General features: G+C 40.8%; 1 protein-coding gene across 3 annotated transcripts in view; it reads right to left on the reverse strand.

The window, feature by feature from the left end:
- Positions 1-1,590: 1,590 nt before the first annotated feature.
- Positions 1,591-16,748, reverse strand: part of abcb8 (ATP-binding cassette, sub-family B (MDR/TAP), member 8) — a 178,743-nt gene continuing 163,585 nt past the window's right edge. For 2 of the 3 annotated variants that reach the window (XM_039753299.1, XM_039753300.1), the window contains exon 13: positions 1,595-2,592. In XM_039753299.1, the coding sequence (XP_039609233.1) occupies positions 2,509-2,592 (84 nt within the window). In that variant the 3' untranslated portion in view covers positions 1,595-2,508. Of the gene's footprint in view, positions 2,593-16,748 lie in introns of all 3 variants that reach the window. The other variant, XM_039753298.1, reaches the window with a different exon arrangement.

A 16,748-nucleotide genomic window follows, 5' to 3' on the forward strand; every position in this document is an offset into this window, starting at 1 on the left:
CCATCAATAAAAACTCATTGGATAAAAAAATTAAGTCACCCTGGCTAATTTTCCCTATAAGCATGCAACTCCTCTGTGAGAAAAATGAACAGCCACAATTCTGTCTGTAACTGATGCCAACTGTTTACATAGTTCAGTTCAGCCACATTGGTCGAATGGCTCTGTTAGCATTTCATTTCTTGCTCCAAACAGTCTCACAGATTTTCTATGGGGATTTCTTGTGCCACTGTGTGCCAGTCACACACAGTTCCACAACCAATGATGAAGCACAAGAGGTACCACATGGTCATCCAGAAAGTTAATGTAGCCCTTCTAGTTGTAGTGTGTCATCACCTCCATCAAAACACTTATTTTCCCCATAACTGAAACACCATCACAACAACAGAGCTGCCTCCCGCTTGAATAGCACCCTGCACACTGTTCTTGTGAAAGGCTTTTTATTTTACAATGTACCTGTCACGTCACATCATAAAAGGTACAAGTAGAAACATGACTCTTCAGACTAGACAACAATTTTCTAGGTGCTTAACAGTCCAGTGTCTGTGCCTCCGTGTCCACTGTAACCATGCAGCTTTGTGAATAGTTATTAGCAGTGTCCTCTTTCACAGTACTCTGCTCCAGATATCCATGGTATGTAGTACCCTTCCGAGTACTCATTTGGAAATGGCTTATTGTGGGCCTGCACTGACTGTCTGAAGCAGTTCTTGCCTTGTGACAAAGTGATTTGTTTTCACAATGTGCAATACACAGCGATGGTCTCTACCTGAGAGTGCCATTTTTTGATTGCAGCTCTGGCAATGATTAGCATTTGATTGTGATGTACAGCACTGCTGGAAGATCCATTGGGACACTACGCTTCAACTATACCCACACAGTAGGTAAGTTCCTTTACACTATGCCCTTTGGCATGGTGGAACACAATAACCACTTTTTATCAATCATTTATATCTGTAGTGCGATCCATTTTTAAAAAAGAGAACCAAACATATGTGTTGCACCACTACTCCACATCACTCTGTGAACACTGTAGCATATGACACAGCTATTTCTAGAATGGTATTCATACAGGTGTGCCCTCTTTTTGTATCTGAAATATGCATTGATGTTGACTAAGTTTGTGTTCCAATGTGCTTAACACTGCACCCAAGAAAGGAAGCAAGACCTGGAATAAAATGTTGACAAAACAGTGAAAAGTTAACTTGCACGCAAGAAGTCTACATAAAAACCTCTATTAACCTTGTTGGTGATGTTGGTTATGGGATTTCAAATTGTGCTGAAATTCTTAACAAACCTTTTCTAACAAAGAGTAAAACTAGCAACACGTTTTTTCCCATTTCTTTATAACCTTAATATTTGATGAATTCAGGTTAAAATTTACACTTTCCAACTTTTGCAAATAATTTATTCTGTCATAAATACTCATGGACATCTTGAACGTGCAAAAAATGAGTTTCAAGATTGGGGCAAAAAATAAGGAATTTGCCAATCTGAGAAGTATATCAATTGCCTAATTGTATTTTTTGTAAGATTGAAATTCTGTTTAAGTCAAAACTGAAATATTGATTGAAAACAAAAGGGAGGCAACTAAAATAAGTTAAGCATTTCTTTTTTATTAAATAAGTGATTATGAGGTGGTAATTCAAAGGATTATTTATTATTGATACTTCAACAAAAACTGAATATTGATTGGGACAAGGAGGGAAACAACTAAACATTATTGTTTCCTTTATTTCCATTAAGCAAGTGTTAAAACAATTCTGTCCCTCAAGACATAGGTGCACTGATTTCCAGTCAAATAATGGGTTATGCAATTTGAGCCACAAATATAGCTTAATATAGCTGGGCATTGTAAAATCAATTACTATAAACAAGTTTGTTGTTACTTTCTACTGCAGAAAGTGCCAGTGTTCATGAAAACATTTACAATTCCACTTTCAGTTAAGACTCCCTTTGGAAGTACAGTCATTTTATACTGCTAAATAATTTTAAAGCTAATGAAATTATCAGCAGTCCGAGATCAGTTAAAGTCTCAGAAAAATGTAGTCTCCAAAGCGTGGTAGGTCTTCAATTCAAAAGCTCAATGCCATTTGAGCACATCTCTCCCTGTTGTATGCAAGAGCATTATACAAAACTGGTTTATTTTAACAATGTTTTAGCCAAAATACAGATGTTTTTGACATTGTAAGCATACAACATATCTGATATTTGAATTATGTCCAACAACTAATTACATATTTGATATGATCTGATGTTGCTCAAATTTATTCCTGACACCTATCTAACAAAATTAGACAATCTTCTTCAATCAGATAATTTGCAATTTTTTATAAAATATCTTACCAGAATTTACTTTCCTATTTAAATGTTTCAGTAAAGTTGTGATTTTTTCCACTATAAACACTGTGGGTAAACCTTGCCTAAATTAAGCACGGTAAGATTTGTAAAATGGAAAATTTAAAAAGAAGTTATTGTTGGTGTCATGTCCCATAACTTTGATGAAAAATAAAATCACTTCGGTTTGTTGGTTCTCTGTCTCTTAATAAGTTCTGCATACAAACATCCTTTCTTTAGCAGAGTTTCATGAGAACCCATCTGCAATTCAAAAAGGAAAAAGAATGTCAAAAATAACTTAGACAACATAGACAACATAAAAAAAAGTTTGAAATTTTACAATACATTATATAAAGACCTAAACATAGAGCCTGTGCACTGAAGAGTGCTCCTCTAAAACTTTAAATTCTAAAATTTATACTGTGCTGTCATCCACAGGTTTTAAATATCTTGCCATATATACTGTATATACACGCATATACACACATATACAGAAATATATATATATATTATGTATATATATACACACACACATATACATTATATATACAGTATATATACTGTGCAAGTATTCACAGTGCATCACTTTTTCCACATTTTGTTATGTTACAGCCTTATTCCAAAATGGATTAAGCTTGTGGCATCATATTCAAAAAGACTTGAGGCTGTAATTGATGCCAAAGGTGCATCGACAAAGTATTGAGCAAAGGTTGTGAATACTTATGTACATGTGATTTCTCAGTTTTTTTATTTTTAATAAATTTGCAAAACTCTCAAGTAAACTTTTTTCACGTTGTGTGTAAAGTTCTAAGGAAAAAAATGAATTTAATCCATTTTGGAATAAGGCTGTAACATAATAAAGTGTGGAAAAAGTGATGCGCTGTGAATATTTTCCGGATGCACTGTATATATACACACATATTCATATATATATATATATATATATATATATATATATATATATATATATATATATATATATATATATATATATATACACACACATATATATATATATATATATATATATATATATATATATATATATATATATACTAGGGTGCTTTGCCCCCTGCTCGCCAACCCCCAAGTTTGGTTTTCCAGATATACACTTTTAAGATTTTTTTGTTCTTTGAATTGTTGCTATTTCATTAGTGTTACTTTTATTTCAAAACTTCTTTAAAAACAATATTTGGAATCTTTGGAGTCCCAATATGCTGAATCTTTTAAATGATCATTTTTTTGCAAAGTAATCAATAAATGCATGCTATTTTTGAAATTCTCTGACTTAAATTTCAAAGCCTTACAATATTTACATACTTCTGACATATCACCTATGTCCATATATTCGATCTCTATTCGCCTTTTTGTTATTTTTCTGAGTAATAATTTCTCTTTTTTTGTGCTAATGCAATGTTTACTTTCTTTGTTTTGACCCTGTCGTTTTTTTCTGCTTTCATATTCTGTACCTTGCTCTGCATGTGTTTCACGTCTTCATTTTTTTTTGTCTTTTGAATTCCAGTCTTCATTATCTCTAACCTGCTCTGCATGTGTTTGGCCCCCTTGTTTTTTAACCTCTTTATGACATTTTACATTTTTTTCTACTCTGTCTTCTATTTCTGACCTCGCTTTGTCCTTCTTTTTTTTTTAATGACATCTGGTCCGTGGTAAATATTTTCCATTTTTTGTCCTGATTTTTTTTTTAATGACATCTGGTCCGTGGTGATTATTTTCCATTTTTCGAGTAACAATTTCTGTTTGTGCTACTGCGATCTATGCTTTTTCTTTATACTTTCTAATTTTCCTACTTTCATATTCTTTAACTTTCTCCACATGTGTATTGCGGCAATTTTTTTTGAGCCTTTTGAATTCCACTGCTTTCATAATCTCTAACCTGCTTTGCATGTGCATTGCACCAACGTTTATGAACGTCTTTATGAAGTTCTACTTTGTTTTTTACTCTGTCTTTTAATTCTGAGCCTGATTGGACGAGCTTTTTTTCAAGAACAATAGTAATCTATGTGCAAATTCTGAAAATAAGGAAAGTAATAATCAGCCTGGACCAAGTGGTATTGAAAACCTCTAGGTCCAATACAGGTCAGAAATAAAAGACTTCATGAAGACATTCAAAAACGTTGGCATGATACATACGCAGAGCGGGTTAGAGAATATGTAAGCAGTGGAATTCGAAAGGCTAAAAAAAAAAGTGGTAAGGATTATATTAGCATAAACAACCAGAAATTATTACTCATTGAAATAACGAAACAGCAAAAAAAGACCAAATATATGGACATAGGTGTTATGAAAGTACTGCATGTAGATATTGATCAGCTTTAAAGTTTACGTCGGAGACTTGTACATTGTGTAATTCATGTTGCCATCAGGGAAAAGTAGTGTTTCTTCCCAATGAAGAGGCGTATCTGCGAGAATTAAAAGGTTTGTTGTTTGGTGAAAGTTAAATCCACAAACACTACAGGCAAAATATCTGAGTCTGCAATAATCTTTTCACGTTCACATCATTCAATGCTCAAAATGTAGATTTACACAATAATGGATGATACGCTATGAGAATCTGTGGTCTTACAACAATTAAAGCTACGACAAGTTTAATTTAGAAAGGAACCACAATTCGGTCAATGTATATTTAAGATCACGGAGAAGCCATGCAACATAGAATTGAAACGGTGTTCGGTCAAATCAAAGCATACACTTACATGATTGAATTTCAAAAACGGGGTTTACCTCACATGCATTTATTGCTTACTTTGCAAAATAAATTATTATCTGCTGATAATGTAGATTGGTTTGTCTGTGCTGAAATTCAAAACAGAGAAAACTATGTTGAATTATGGTACAAAGTCATTAAGCACATGACTTCATTTAAAAGATTCAGTATGTTGGGACTCAAAAGAGAAAAAGTGTTAAAAGAAATTTCCTAGAGCGTTTGTTCAATCAACAGATATGACTAAGGCTGGCTTTCCTGATTATCGCCGAAGAGATAATCGTCACGAACAACACACTTATCACGGAAAGAAAGATGGTAAAATTGTGATGATCAATAATTCAATGATTGTACCATATCACCTATATTTGTTCAAACAATTTTCATATTAATGTCGAGTATTGTGAATCAGAAATTAAGTGCATCTACAAGCACATCCATAAAGGGCACGACAGAATACCTTAGGACGACGTTCAAGCATATTTAGATACTCGGTGTCAGTGCAATGGAAAGCAAGTGGCATTTAATGGAATTGACAATACACGGTCAAAGTCATTCTGTTGAATTATTAACGATTCATTTAGCAGGTGAGAATATGATTCAATTTAAAGAGGGCAAAGTTGCAGCAAAAAAATCTAAATACAAAATTAATGACTTATTTTGAACTTGCAAAAGCATATATGTATCCGCAAATCCCTCACTATATATATACAGTTAGGTCCATAAATATTTGGACAGAGACAACTTTTTCTAATTTTGGTTCTGCACATTACCACAATGAATTTTAAATGAAACAACTCAGATGCAGTTGAAGTGCAGACTTTCAGCTTTAATTCAGTGGGGTGAACAAAACGATTGCATAAAAATGTGAAGCAACTGAAGTATTTTTTAACACAATCCCTTCATTTCAGGGGCTCAAAAGTAATTGGAAAATTGACTCAAAGGCTATTTCATGGGCAGGTGTGGGCAAGTCCGTCTTGATGTCATTATCAGTTAAGCAGATAAAAGGCCTGGAGTTGATTTTAGGTGTGGTGCTTGCATGTGGAAGATTTTGCTGAGAACAGACAACATGCGGTCAAAGGAGCTCTCCATGCAGGTGAAAGAAGCCATCTTTAAGCTGCGATAACAGAAAAAACCCATCCAAGAAATTGCTACAATATTACGAGTGGCAAAATCTACAGTTTGGAACATCCTGAGAAAAAAAGCAAGCACTGGTGAACTCAGCAACGCAAAAAGACCAGGACGTCCACGGAAGACAACAGTGGTGGATGATCACAGAATCATTTCCTTGGTGAAGAGAAACCCCTTCACAACAGCCAACCAAGTGAGCAACACTCTCCAGGGGGTAGACATATTGATATCCAAGTCTACCATAAAGAGAAGACTGCATGAAAGTAAATACAGAGGGTGCACTGCATGGTGAAAGCCACTCATAAGCCTCAAGAATAGAAAGGCTAGATTGGACTTTGCTAAAATGGTAAATGGCCTGTATTTGATATAGCGCCTAACTAGAGTTCAAGAACCCCCCTAGGCGCTTTACAACACAACAGTCATTCACCCATATTCATACGCTGGTGATGATAAGCTACTATGTAGCCACAGCTGCCCTGGGGCACACTGACAGAAGTGAGGCTGCCGAACACTGGCCACCAATCCTTCCGACCACCACCAGCAGGCAAGGTAGGTTAAGTGTCTTGCCCAAGGACACAACAGCTGCATTCTCATGCCGGGAGCCAGGATTGAACCTGCGACCCTCCGATTGCTGGACAACCCGCTCTACCGACTGAGCTACTGCTGCCCTAAAGAACATCTAAAAAAGCCAGAATGATGGCAAGAAAAAAGTATGGAGAAGGCGTGGAACAGCTCATTATCCAAAGCATACCACATTATCTGTAAAACACGGTGGAGGCAGTGTGATGGCTTGGGCGTGCATGACTGTCAGTGGCACTGGGACACTAGTGTTTATTGATGATGTAACACAGGACAGAAGCAGCAGAATGAATTCTGAGGTGTTCAGAGACATAGTGTCTGCTCAAATCCAGCTAAATGCAGTCAAATTGATTGGGCGGCGTTTCATGATACAGATGGACAATGACCCAAAACATACAGCCAAAGCAACCTAGGAGTTTATTAAAGCACAAAACTGGAAAATTCTTGAATGGCCAAGTCAGTCACCTGATCTTAACCCAATTCAGCATGCATTTCACTTGTTGAAGACTAAACGTCAGACAGAAAGACTCACAAACAAAAAGCAACTGAAAGCCACTGCAGTAAAGGCCTGGCAGAGCATTAAAAAGGAGGAAACCCAACATATGGTGATGTCCATGAGTTCAAGACTTCAGGCTGTCATTGCCAGAAAAGGGTTTTCAACCAAGTATTAGAAATGAACAATTTATTTCCAGTTATTTAATTTGTCCAATTACTTTTGAGCTCCTGAAATAAAGGGATTGTGTCTCTGTCCAAATATTTATGGACCTAACTGTACATACAGTATATATATAGATCAGGGTTAGGGTTATATAGGTTATATAGGGATATATATAATCAGAGTATAACATAAAGTCAATGAAACTTATGGGATATTAATCTGGTCAGTTAAGTAGCAGAGGGGGTTGTTAATCAGTTTCAGCTGCTGTGGTGTTAATGAAATTAACAACAGATGCACTAGAGGGGCAACAATGAGATGACCCCCAAAACAGGAATGGTTTAACAGGTGGAGGCCACTGACATTTTTCCCTCCTCATCTTTTCTGACTGTTTCTTCACTAGTTTTGCATTTGGCTACAGTCAGTGTCACTACTGGTAGCATGAGGCGATACCTGGACCCTACAGAGGTTGCACAGGTAGTCCAACTTCTCCAGGATGGCACATCAATACGTGTCATTGCCAGAAGGTTTGCTGTGTCTCCCTGCACAGTCTCAAGGGCATGGAGGAGATTCTAAGAGACAAGCAGTTACTCTAGGAGAGCTGGAGAGGGCCATAGAAGGTCCATAACCCATCAGCAGGACCAGTATCTGCTCCTTTGGGCAAGGAGGAACAGGATGAGCACTGCGAGAGTACAAAATGACCTCCAGCAGGCCACTGGTGTGAATGTCTCTGACCAAGCAACCAGAAAGACTTCATGAGGGTGACCCAAGGGCCCCATGTCCTCTAATGGGCCCTGAGCTTACTGCCCAGCAGCATGCAGCTCAATTGGCATTCGCCATAGAATACCAGAATTGGCAGATGCACCACTGGTGCCCTGTGCTTTTTACAGATGAGAGCAGGTTCACCCTGAGCGTGACAGAAGTGAAAGGGTCTGGAGAAGCCATGGAGAACATTATGCTGCCTGTAACATCATTCAGCATGAGCAGTTTAGTGGTGGGTTAATGATTGTCTGGGGAGGCATATCCATGGAGGGTCACACAGACCGCTACAGGCTTGACAAAGGCACCTTGGCTGCCATTAGGTATCAGGATGAAATCCTTGGACCCATTGTCAGACCCTATGCTGGTATAGTGGCTCCTGGTGCACGGCAATTCCTGGCCTCATGTGGTGAGAGTATGCAGGCAGTTCCTGGAGGATGAAGGAATTGATACCATTGACTGGCCACCACACTTTCCTGAACTAAATCCAATAGAACACCTCCGGGACATTATGTTTTGGGGCCATACAAAGTGCTGGATACAATTTTGAGTTGCTGCAATTAAATTTTGGCAAAATGGACTAGCCTGCCACAAAATTTTTTCACTCTGATTTTTGGGGCGTCTTTGAATTCAGGGCTCTGTAGGTTGATCATTTTCATTTCCATCAAACGATGTGGCATCCTTCCGTTCCTAACACATTACCCAGTGTTCCTTTAATTTTTTGGAGCAGTTTTATATATATCTATCTATATCTATATATATATATATATTATATATATATATATCTATATATATATAGTGCCCAGCCTGGGGTATGTTTCCTCCCTTGCACCCTGTGTTGGCTAGGATTGGCTCCAGCAGACCCCCGTGACCCTGTGGTTAGGATATATCGGGTTGGATAATGGATGGAGATACTTTAGAACTTTTCTAAAAACAATATTTGGCCTTTATTTCTGGCCCCGGGCATGGTTAAATATCTTTCTTGCAGGACGTATAACGTTTAAAAGTTGGGAGCACATGAAGTGGGTCTGCAAAAAGCATTCCAACAACTGCTAGGTTAGATGTCCATGAACTTGTTTTAAATGTTGTCTCACTGACTTGTCTCGCGGGATGTCAAATTGTCTTCCGAGAAGATCACATCTCATCTCCCTAGTCTCTCACCCTCCTAAGATTTTTTTTATAATAGAGAGATACGCACACATACATACACACATATATATATATATATATATATATATATATATATATATATATATATATATATATATATATATATATATATATATATATATATATATATATATAGTATACTAGCAAAACACCCCTGAGCCCCTGAAATAATTTGCAGCGGTTGGATTTTTTTTTCTCCCTAAATAATAAAAACCATCATTTAAAAACTGCATTTTGTGTTTACTTGTGTTATATTTGACTAATGGTTAAATGTGTTTGATGATCAGAAACATTTTGTGTGACAAACATGCAAAAGAATAAGAAATCAGGAAGTGGGCAAATAGTTTTTCACACCACTGTATATATATATATATATATATACACATATACATATATACATATACATATACATATATATACACATATACAAATATATACATATATATTTACACATATATATATATATATATATATAAATATATATACACATATATATGTATATATATACATAAATATATGCACATATATACTGTATACATATATATACACACATATATATATACATATATATGCATATACATATCTACATATATACACATATATACATATCTACAAAAAAATCTGCTCAAAAAAATTAAAGGAACACTTTTTAATTAGAGTATAGCATCAAGTCAATGAAACTACTGGGATATTGATTTGGTCAGTTAAGTAGCACAGGGGGTTGTTAATCAGTTTCAGCTGCTTTGCTGTTAATGAAATTAACAACAGGTGCACTAGAGGGGCAACAATGAGATGACCCCAAAACAGGAATGGTTTAACAGGTGGAAGCCACTGACATTTTTCCCTCCTCATCTTTTCTGACTGTTTTTTCACTAGTTTTGCATTTTGCTATGGTCAGTGTAACTACTGGTAGCATGAGGCGAAACCTGGACCCTACAGAGGTTGCACAGGAAATCCAACTTCTCCAGGATGGCACATCAATGTGTGTCATTGCCAGAAGGTTTGCAGTGTCTCCCAGCACTGTCTCAAGGGCATGGAGGAGATTCCAGGAGACAGGCAGTTAGTCTAGGAGAGCTGGACAGGACCATAGAAGGTCCTTAACCCATCAGCAGGACTGGTATCTGCTCCTTTGGACAAGGACAAACAGGATGAGCATTTCCAGAGCTCTACAAAATGACCTCCAGCAGGCCACTGGTGTGAATGTCTCTGACCAAACAATCAGAAACAGACTTCTTGAGGGTGGTCTGAGGGCCCAACGTCCTCTAGTGGGCCCTGTGCTCACAACCCAGCGCAGTGGAGCTCGATCGGCATTTACCATAGAATACCAGAATTGTCAGGTCCACCAATGGCACCCTGTGTTTTCACAGATGAGAGCAGGTTCACCCTGAGCACATGTGACAGACGTTGAAGGGTCTGCAGAAGCCATGGAGAATGTTATGCTGTCTGTAACATCATTCGGCATGACCAGTTTGGTGGTGGGTCAGTGATGGTCTGGGGAGGCATATCCATGGAGGGACGCACAGACTTCTACAAGCTAGACAAAGACACCTTGACTGCCATTAGGTATCAGGATGAAATCCTTGGACCCATTGTCAGACCCTACGCTGGTGCAGTAGGTCCTGGTTTCCTCCTAATGCACGACAATGCCCGGCCTCATGTGGCAAGAGTATGCAGGCAGTACCTGGAGGATGAAGGAATTGAAACAATTGAATGGCCTTCACGATCCCCTGACTTAAACCCAATAGAACATCTGTGGGACATTATGTTTCGGTCCATTAGGCGCCAGGTTGCTCCTCAGACTGTACAACAGCTCAGGGATGCCCTCATACAGATCTAGGAGGAAATGCCACAAGACACCATCCGTCGTCTCATTAGGAGCATGCCCGCGTTGTCAAGCATGCATACAAGCTCGTGGGGCCACACAAGATACTGAAAAGCATTTTGAGTAGCAGAAATTAAGTTTTTGAATAAATGGACTAGCCTGCCACATCTTCATTTCACTCTGATTTTAGAGTGTCTACACAATTGAGCCCTCTGTAGGCAGAAAACTTTTATTTCCATTAAAAGACTTGGCATCCTTTTGTTCCTAAGACATTGCCCTGTCGTTATTTGTATAGATATCCAACTTCATATTGAGATCTGATGTATCTAATGTATTTCTTTAAAGTGTTCCTTTAATTTTTGTGAGCAGTGTATATATTAGGGGTGGGACTTGATTAAAAAAATTAATCTAATTAATTAGAGGCTGTATAATTAATCAATCTTGATTAATCATATGTAATCGTACATGAAAATTTGCCCCAAATCGCAAATTTTTATTTTTAATTTAAAAGGGTTTTAGTGGGCTTACAGAATCAAATAATAGACATGGACATGAATATTGTAAACTCAAGCTCTTTTAATTTCTGAAAAAAAAAATGTATTTAAACTGCATTTCAATTCAAAACAGAAACAAAAATATCATCCCTGGCTAAAATTGGGCAGACTTAAAAATAAAGTGGTATTTTAAATACTTTAAGTACATTTTCAGAATGGTATTGTCTTTAAATAATAATAACAAAAAATTTCAACATAAAGTGCAGTTTTTCTTCTTAAAAAAATAAGGCAGAAACATAAAAGGTAACTTGACCTTTAAACTCTGAGTAACCTTAGCCACAATTATTTTGTACATTAGGCTAAAACAGTGTGATCATTGAACATTTTGTAATTAGATGTAATTAGAATTACTAACGGTCACAGAAGTCCAGTGATCCCCAGTAAGAGCCACAAAGTCCACTTTCTGTAATGCATCTAATTTTGCTTGCTTTTCAGTGTCATAAAGCTGTTGAATTTTACTTGAAAATAGTCTTTCGGCATGGTAGTTGGAAAGTTGGATCTCCTGACGCTAACCGTAGCATATTTTCTAACCCCCTATCTTCCACCACTGTTAGTGGTCTACAGTCCAAAGCAATCCATTTTGCAAGAGAATTTGTAAGTTTGACCGATGTTGACTTACTAATTTTGGTCCTGAAGCCAGTCATTTCATGAGGTTTGGGCTGCCGACTCCTTTTGTTGGTACTCGAACTGCTAGTGCAGTTTCTGTGCTCGCTGTAACATGTTGTGCATTTAGATGGTACCGTAAAGTTGAACTGCGTCGGTGGTATGCAAACTCATTTTTGCACAGTTTGCACAAAACCATGCTTTTATCAAGGCTTCCATCGGGTAGTCTTTTGAAATGAAATTTTCCTCTGATCAGTCCTAGCAACGCGCTTTCTTCTGACTCTTACATTTTTGTAGCTCTGATGTGTCCATCAATGTAATCGATGTACCAGGAAATCATGCATTGACAAAAGTTCCCCGTTGCTTGGAATGCAAAGAGTGATTAAAAGCGTTATTTTTTTTTCACTCGTTATGGAGTACATGCATCGAAGCTTCTCAGCTGTGCTTGTGCTAAGAAAAGGAAACATTTTAAAAATAACGTAACATGATTGTCAATGTAATAGTTTTGTGACTGTTACGAGTGTTGCTGTCATCAAGGATTTAATTATCATTATTTCTTTCAATCAGGTTTGTATTTGGACAGTTTGCACAAAACCACGCTTTTATCAAGGCTTCAGTCGGGTAGTCTTTTGAAATGAAATTTGCCTCCGATCAGTCCTAGCAACGCGCTTTCTTCTGACTCTTACATTTTTGTAGCTCTGATGTGTGCATCAATGTAATCGATGTACCAGGAAATCATGCATTGACATATGTTCCCCTTTGCTTGGAATGCAAAGTGTGATTAAATGAGTTATTTTTTTTAACGCGTTATGGAGTACATGCATCGAAGCTTCTCAGCTGTGCTTGTGCTAAGAAAAGGAAACATTCTAAAAATAACGTAACATGATTGTCAATGTAATAGTTTTGTGACCGGTATGAGTGTTGCTGTCATCAAGGATTTGATTATCATTATTTCTTTCAATCAGGTTCGTATTTGGAGGATGTGTTGTGTTCAACTTATATTCCGTGTTTGTCAACCGTTGTAAAGATAACAGGTCTCATTCATCGAAGTGTTCACCACCCAAATCGGTACTCATGAATGTAAGATGTTCAACAGGCATTCCCGGTATTAAGTTGTGGAAATTGCCTGCAAATATTTAGCGGTAGCGTGTGTATGAACTTAATTTAATCTTTTCCAGTCCTGCATAGTCAGTTGACATGAGCCGCTCGGAGTACATGCATCGAAGCTTCTCAGCTGTGCTCATGCGATCTCGCAATGTCAACGGCTTTATTTAATGTTAGCTAAGACCCGGCACTTAAAAGTTTCTTGCTGCAGCAATTTTAACTCCGTTACAAAGTGATCCAAAGTCTCGTTTATACCTCGTGTCTTCTCATTAAACTTGTATCTCGCGAATACCATATTCGTCGTAGGCATGACAAACAGCAGCGGGAGTGTGTCTATAAACTTAATTTAAACTTACAGTTCACACCGTGCTTTGTTTCCGCAGTAGCTGCACTTATGAATATGCTTGTATGCATCACTCGCTCTCCCCATGGGCTCACCACCTATGGGAGGGGCCAAGGAGGTTGGGTGCAATGTGAGTTGGGTGGTGGCCGAAGGCGGGGACCTTGGCGGTCTGATCCTCGGCTACAGAAACTGGCTCTTGGGACGTGGAATGTCACCTCTCTGAAGGGAAGGAGCCTGAGCTAGTGCGCGAGGTCGAGAGGTTCCGGCTAGATATAGTCGGACTCACCTCGACGCACAGCTTGGACTCTGGAACCAATCTCCTTGAGAGGGGCTGGACTCTCTACCACTCTGGAGTTGCCCCCGGTGAGAGGCGCCGAGCAGGTGTGGGCATACTTATTGCCCCGACTGGAGCCTGTGCATTGGGGTTTACCCCGTGGGCGAGGGTGGCCTCCCTCCGCCTTCGGGTGGGGAAGGGTCCTGACTGTTGTTTGTGCGTATCGCGAACAGCAGTTTGGAGTATCCACCCTTTTTGGAGTCTCTGGAGGGGTTGCTAGAGGGCATACCTTCTGGGGATTCCCTCGTTTTGCTGGGAGACTTCAATGCTCCGTGGGCAATGACAGTGAGACCTGGAAGGGCGTGATTGGGAGGAATGGCCCCGATCTGAACCAGCGGTGTTTTGTTATTGGACTTCTGTGCTCGTCACAGATTGTCCATAACGAACACCATGTTCAAGCATAAGGGTGTTCATATGTGCACTTGGCACCAGGACACCCTAGGCCTCAGGTCGATGATCGACTTTGTGGTCGTGTCGTCGGACTTGCGGCCATATGTCTTGGACACTCGGGTGAAGAGAGGGGCGGAGCTGTCAACTGATCACCACCTGGTGGTGAGTTGGCTTCATGGTGGGGAAGATGCCGGTCAGACCTGGTAGGCCCAAACGTGTTGTGAGAGTCTCCTGTCAGAAGTAGCTTCAACTCCCACCTCCGGCAGAACTTCAACCACGTCCCGAGGGAGGTAGGGGACATTGAGTCCGAATGGGCCATGTTCCGTGCCTCTATTGTTGAGGCGGCTGACGGAGCTGTGGCCGCAAGGTGGTCGGTGCCTGTCGTGGCGGCAATCCCGAACCCGTTGGTGGACACGGCGGTGAGGATGCTGTCAAGCTGAAGAAGGAGTCCTATAGGATCTTTTTGTCCTGTGGGTCTCTGGAGGCAGCTGATAGGTACCGCAGGCCAAGCGAACGCGGCTTCGGTTGTTGCTGAGGCAAAAACTCGGGCATGGGAGGAGTTTGGAGAGGCCATGGAGAGCGACTTTCGGACGGCTTCGAGGAGATTCTGGTCCACCGTCCGGCGTCTCAGGAGGGGGAAGCAGTGCAGTGTCAACACCGTATATAGTGGGGATGGTGCGCTGCTGACCTCGACTCGGGACGTTGTGGGTCGGTGGGAGGAGTACTTCGAAGACCTCCTCAATCCCACTAACATGCCTTCCAATGAGGAAGCAGAGCCTGGGGACTCTGAGGTGGGCTCTCCCATCTCTGGGACTGAAGTCACCGAGGTGGTCAAAAAACTCCTTGGTGGCCGGGCCCCGGGGGTGGATGAGATACGCCCGGAGTTCCTTAAGTCGAACCTCGGATTCAGGAGGAACAGTGTGGTTTTCGTCCTGGTCGCGGAACAGTGGACCAGCTCTTCACCCTTAGCAGAGTTCTGGAGGGTGCATGGGAGTTTGCCCGACCGGTCTACATGTGTTTTGTGGACTTGGAAAAGGCATTCGACCGTGTCCCTCGGGAATCCTGTGGGGGTGCTCGGGAGTATGGGGTACCGGACCCCCTGATAAGAGCTGTTCGGTCTCTGTACAACCGGTGTCAGAGCTTGGTCCGCATTGCCGGCAGTAAGTCGAGCCCGTTTCCAGTGAGAGTTGGACTCCGCCAGGGCTGCCCTTTGTCACCGATTCTGTTCATAACTTTATGGACAGAATTTCTAGGCGCAGCCAGGGTGTTGAAGGGGTCCGGTTTGGTGGACTCAGGATTGGGTCACTGCTTTTTGCAGATGATGTTGTCCTGTTTGCTTCATCAGGCCGTGATCTTCAGCTCTCTGGATCGGTTCGCAGCTGAGTGTGAAGCGGCTGGGATGAGAATCAGCACCTCCAAATCCGAGAGCATGGTCCTCAGCCGGAAAAGGGTGGAGTGCCCTCTCAGGGTTGGGGGAGAGATCCTGCCCCAAGTGGAGGAGTTCAAGTATCTCGGGGTCTTGTTCACGAAAGTGAGGGAAGAATGGAGCGTGAGATCGACAGGCGGATCGGTGCGGCATCCGCAGTGATGCGGGCTCTGCATCGGTCTGTCGTGGTGAAAAAGGAGCTGAGCCGTAAGGCAAGGCTCTCAATTTACCAGTCGATCTACCTTCCTACCCTCACCTATGGTCATGAGCTATGGGTAGTGACCGAAAGAACGAGATCGCGAATACAAGCGGCTGAAATGAGTTTCCTCCACAGGGTGTCTGGGCTTTCCCTTAAAGATAGGGTGAGAAGCTCAGTCATCCGGGAGGGGCTCAGAGTAGAGCCGCTGCTCCTCCGCATCGAGAGGAGTCAGATGAGGTGGCTCAGGCATCTGATCAGGATGCCTCCTGACGCCTCCCTGGTGAGGTGTTCCGGCACGTCCAACCGGGAGGAGGCCCCGGGGAAGACCCAGGACACGCTGGAGGGACTATGTCTCCCGGCTGGCCTGGGAACGCCTTGGGATTCTCCCGAAGAGCTGGAAGAAGTGGCCGGGGAGAGGGAAGTCTGGGCCTCTCTGCTTAAGCTGCTACCCCCGCGACCCGACCTCGGATAAGCGGAAGAGAATGGATGGATGGATGGATGGATGGCATCACTCGCTTCATAATCTTTTGCTGCCTTCTCAATTGTGAAATGCCGTTTTTTGTTCAGCGCTCTTTGGAGGTCTTCCTTGTTTTCTACGTACTGTATTCACAGTCAGTTCACGTGAT

Source organism: Polypterus senegalus, chromosome 5 (assembly GCF_016835505.1).
Source record: "Polypterus senegalus isolate Bchr_013 chromosome 5, ASM1683550v1, whole genome shotgun sequence".
Classification (NCBI taxonomy): domain Eukaryota; kingdom Metazoa; phylum Chordata; class Cladistia; order Polypteriformes; family Polypteridae; genus Polypterus; species Polypterus senegalus.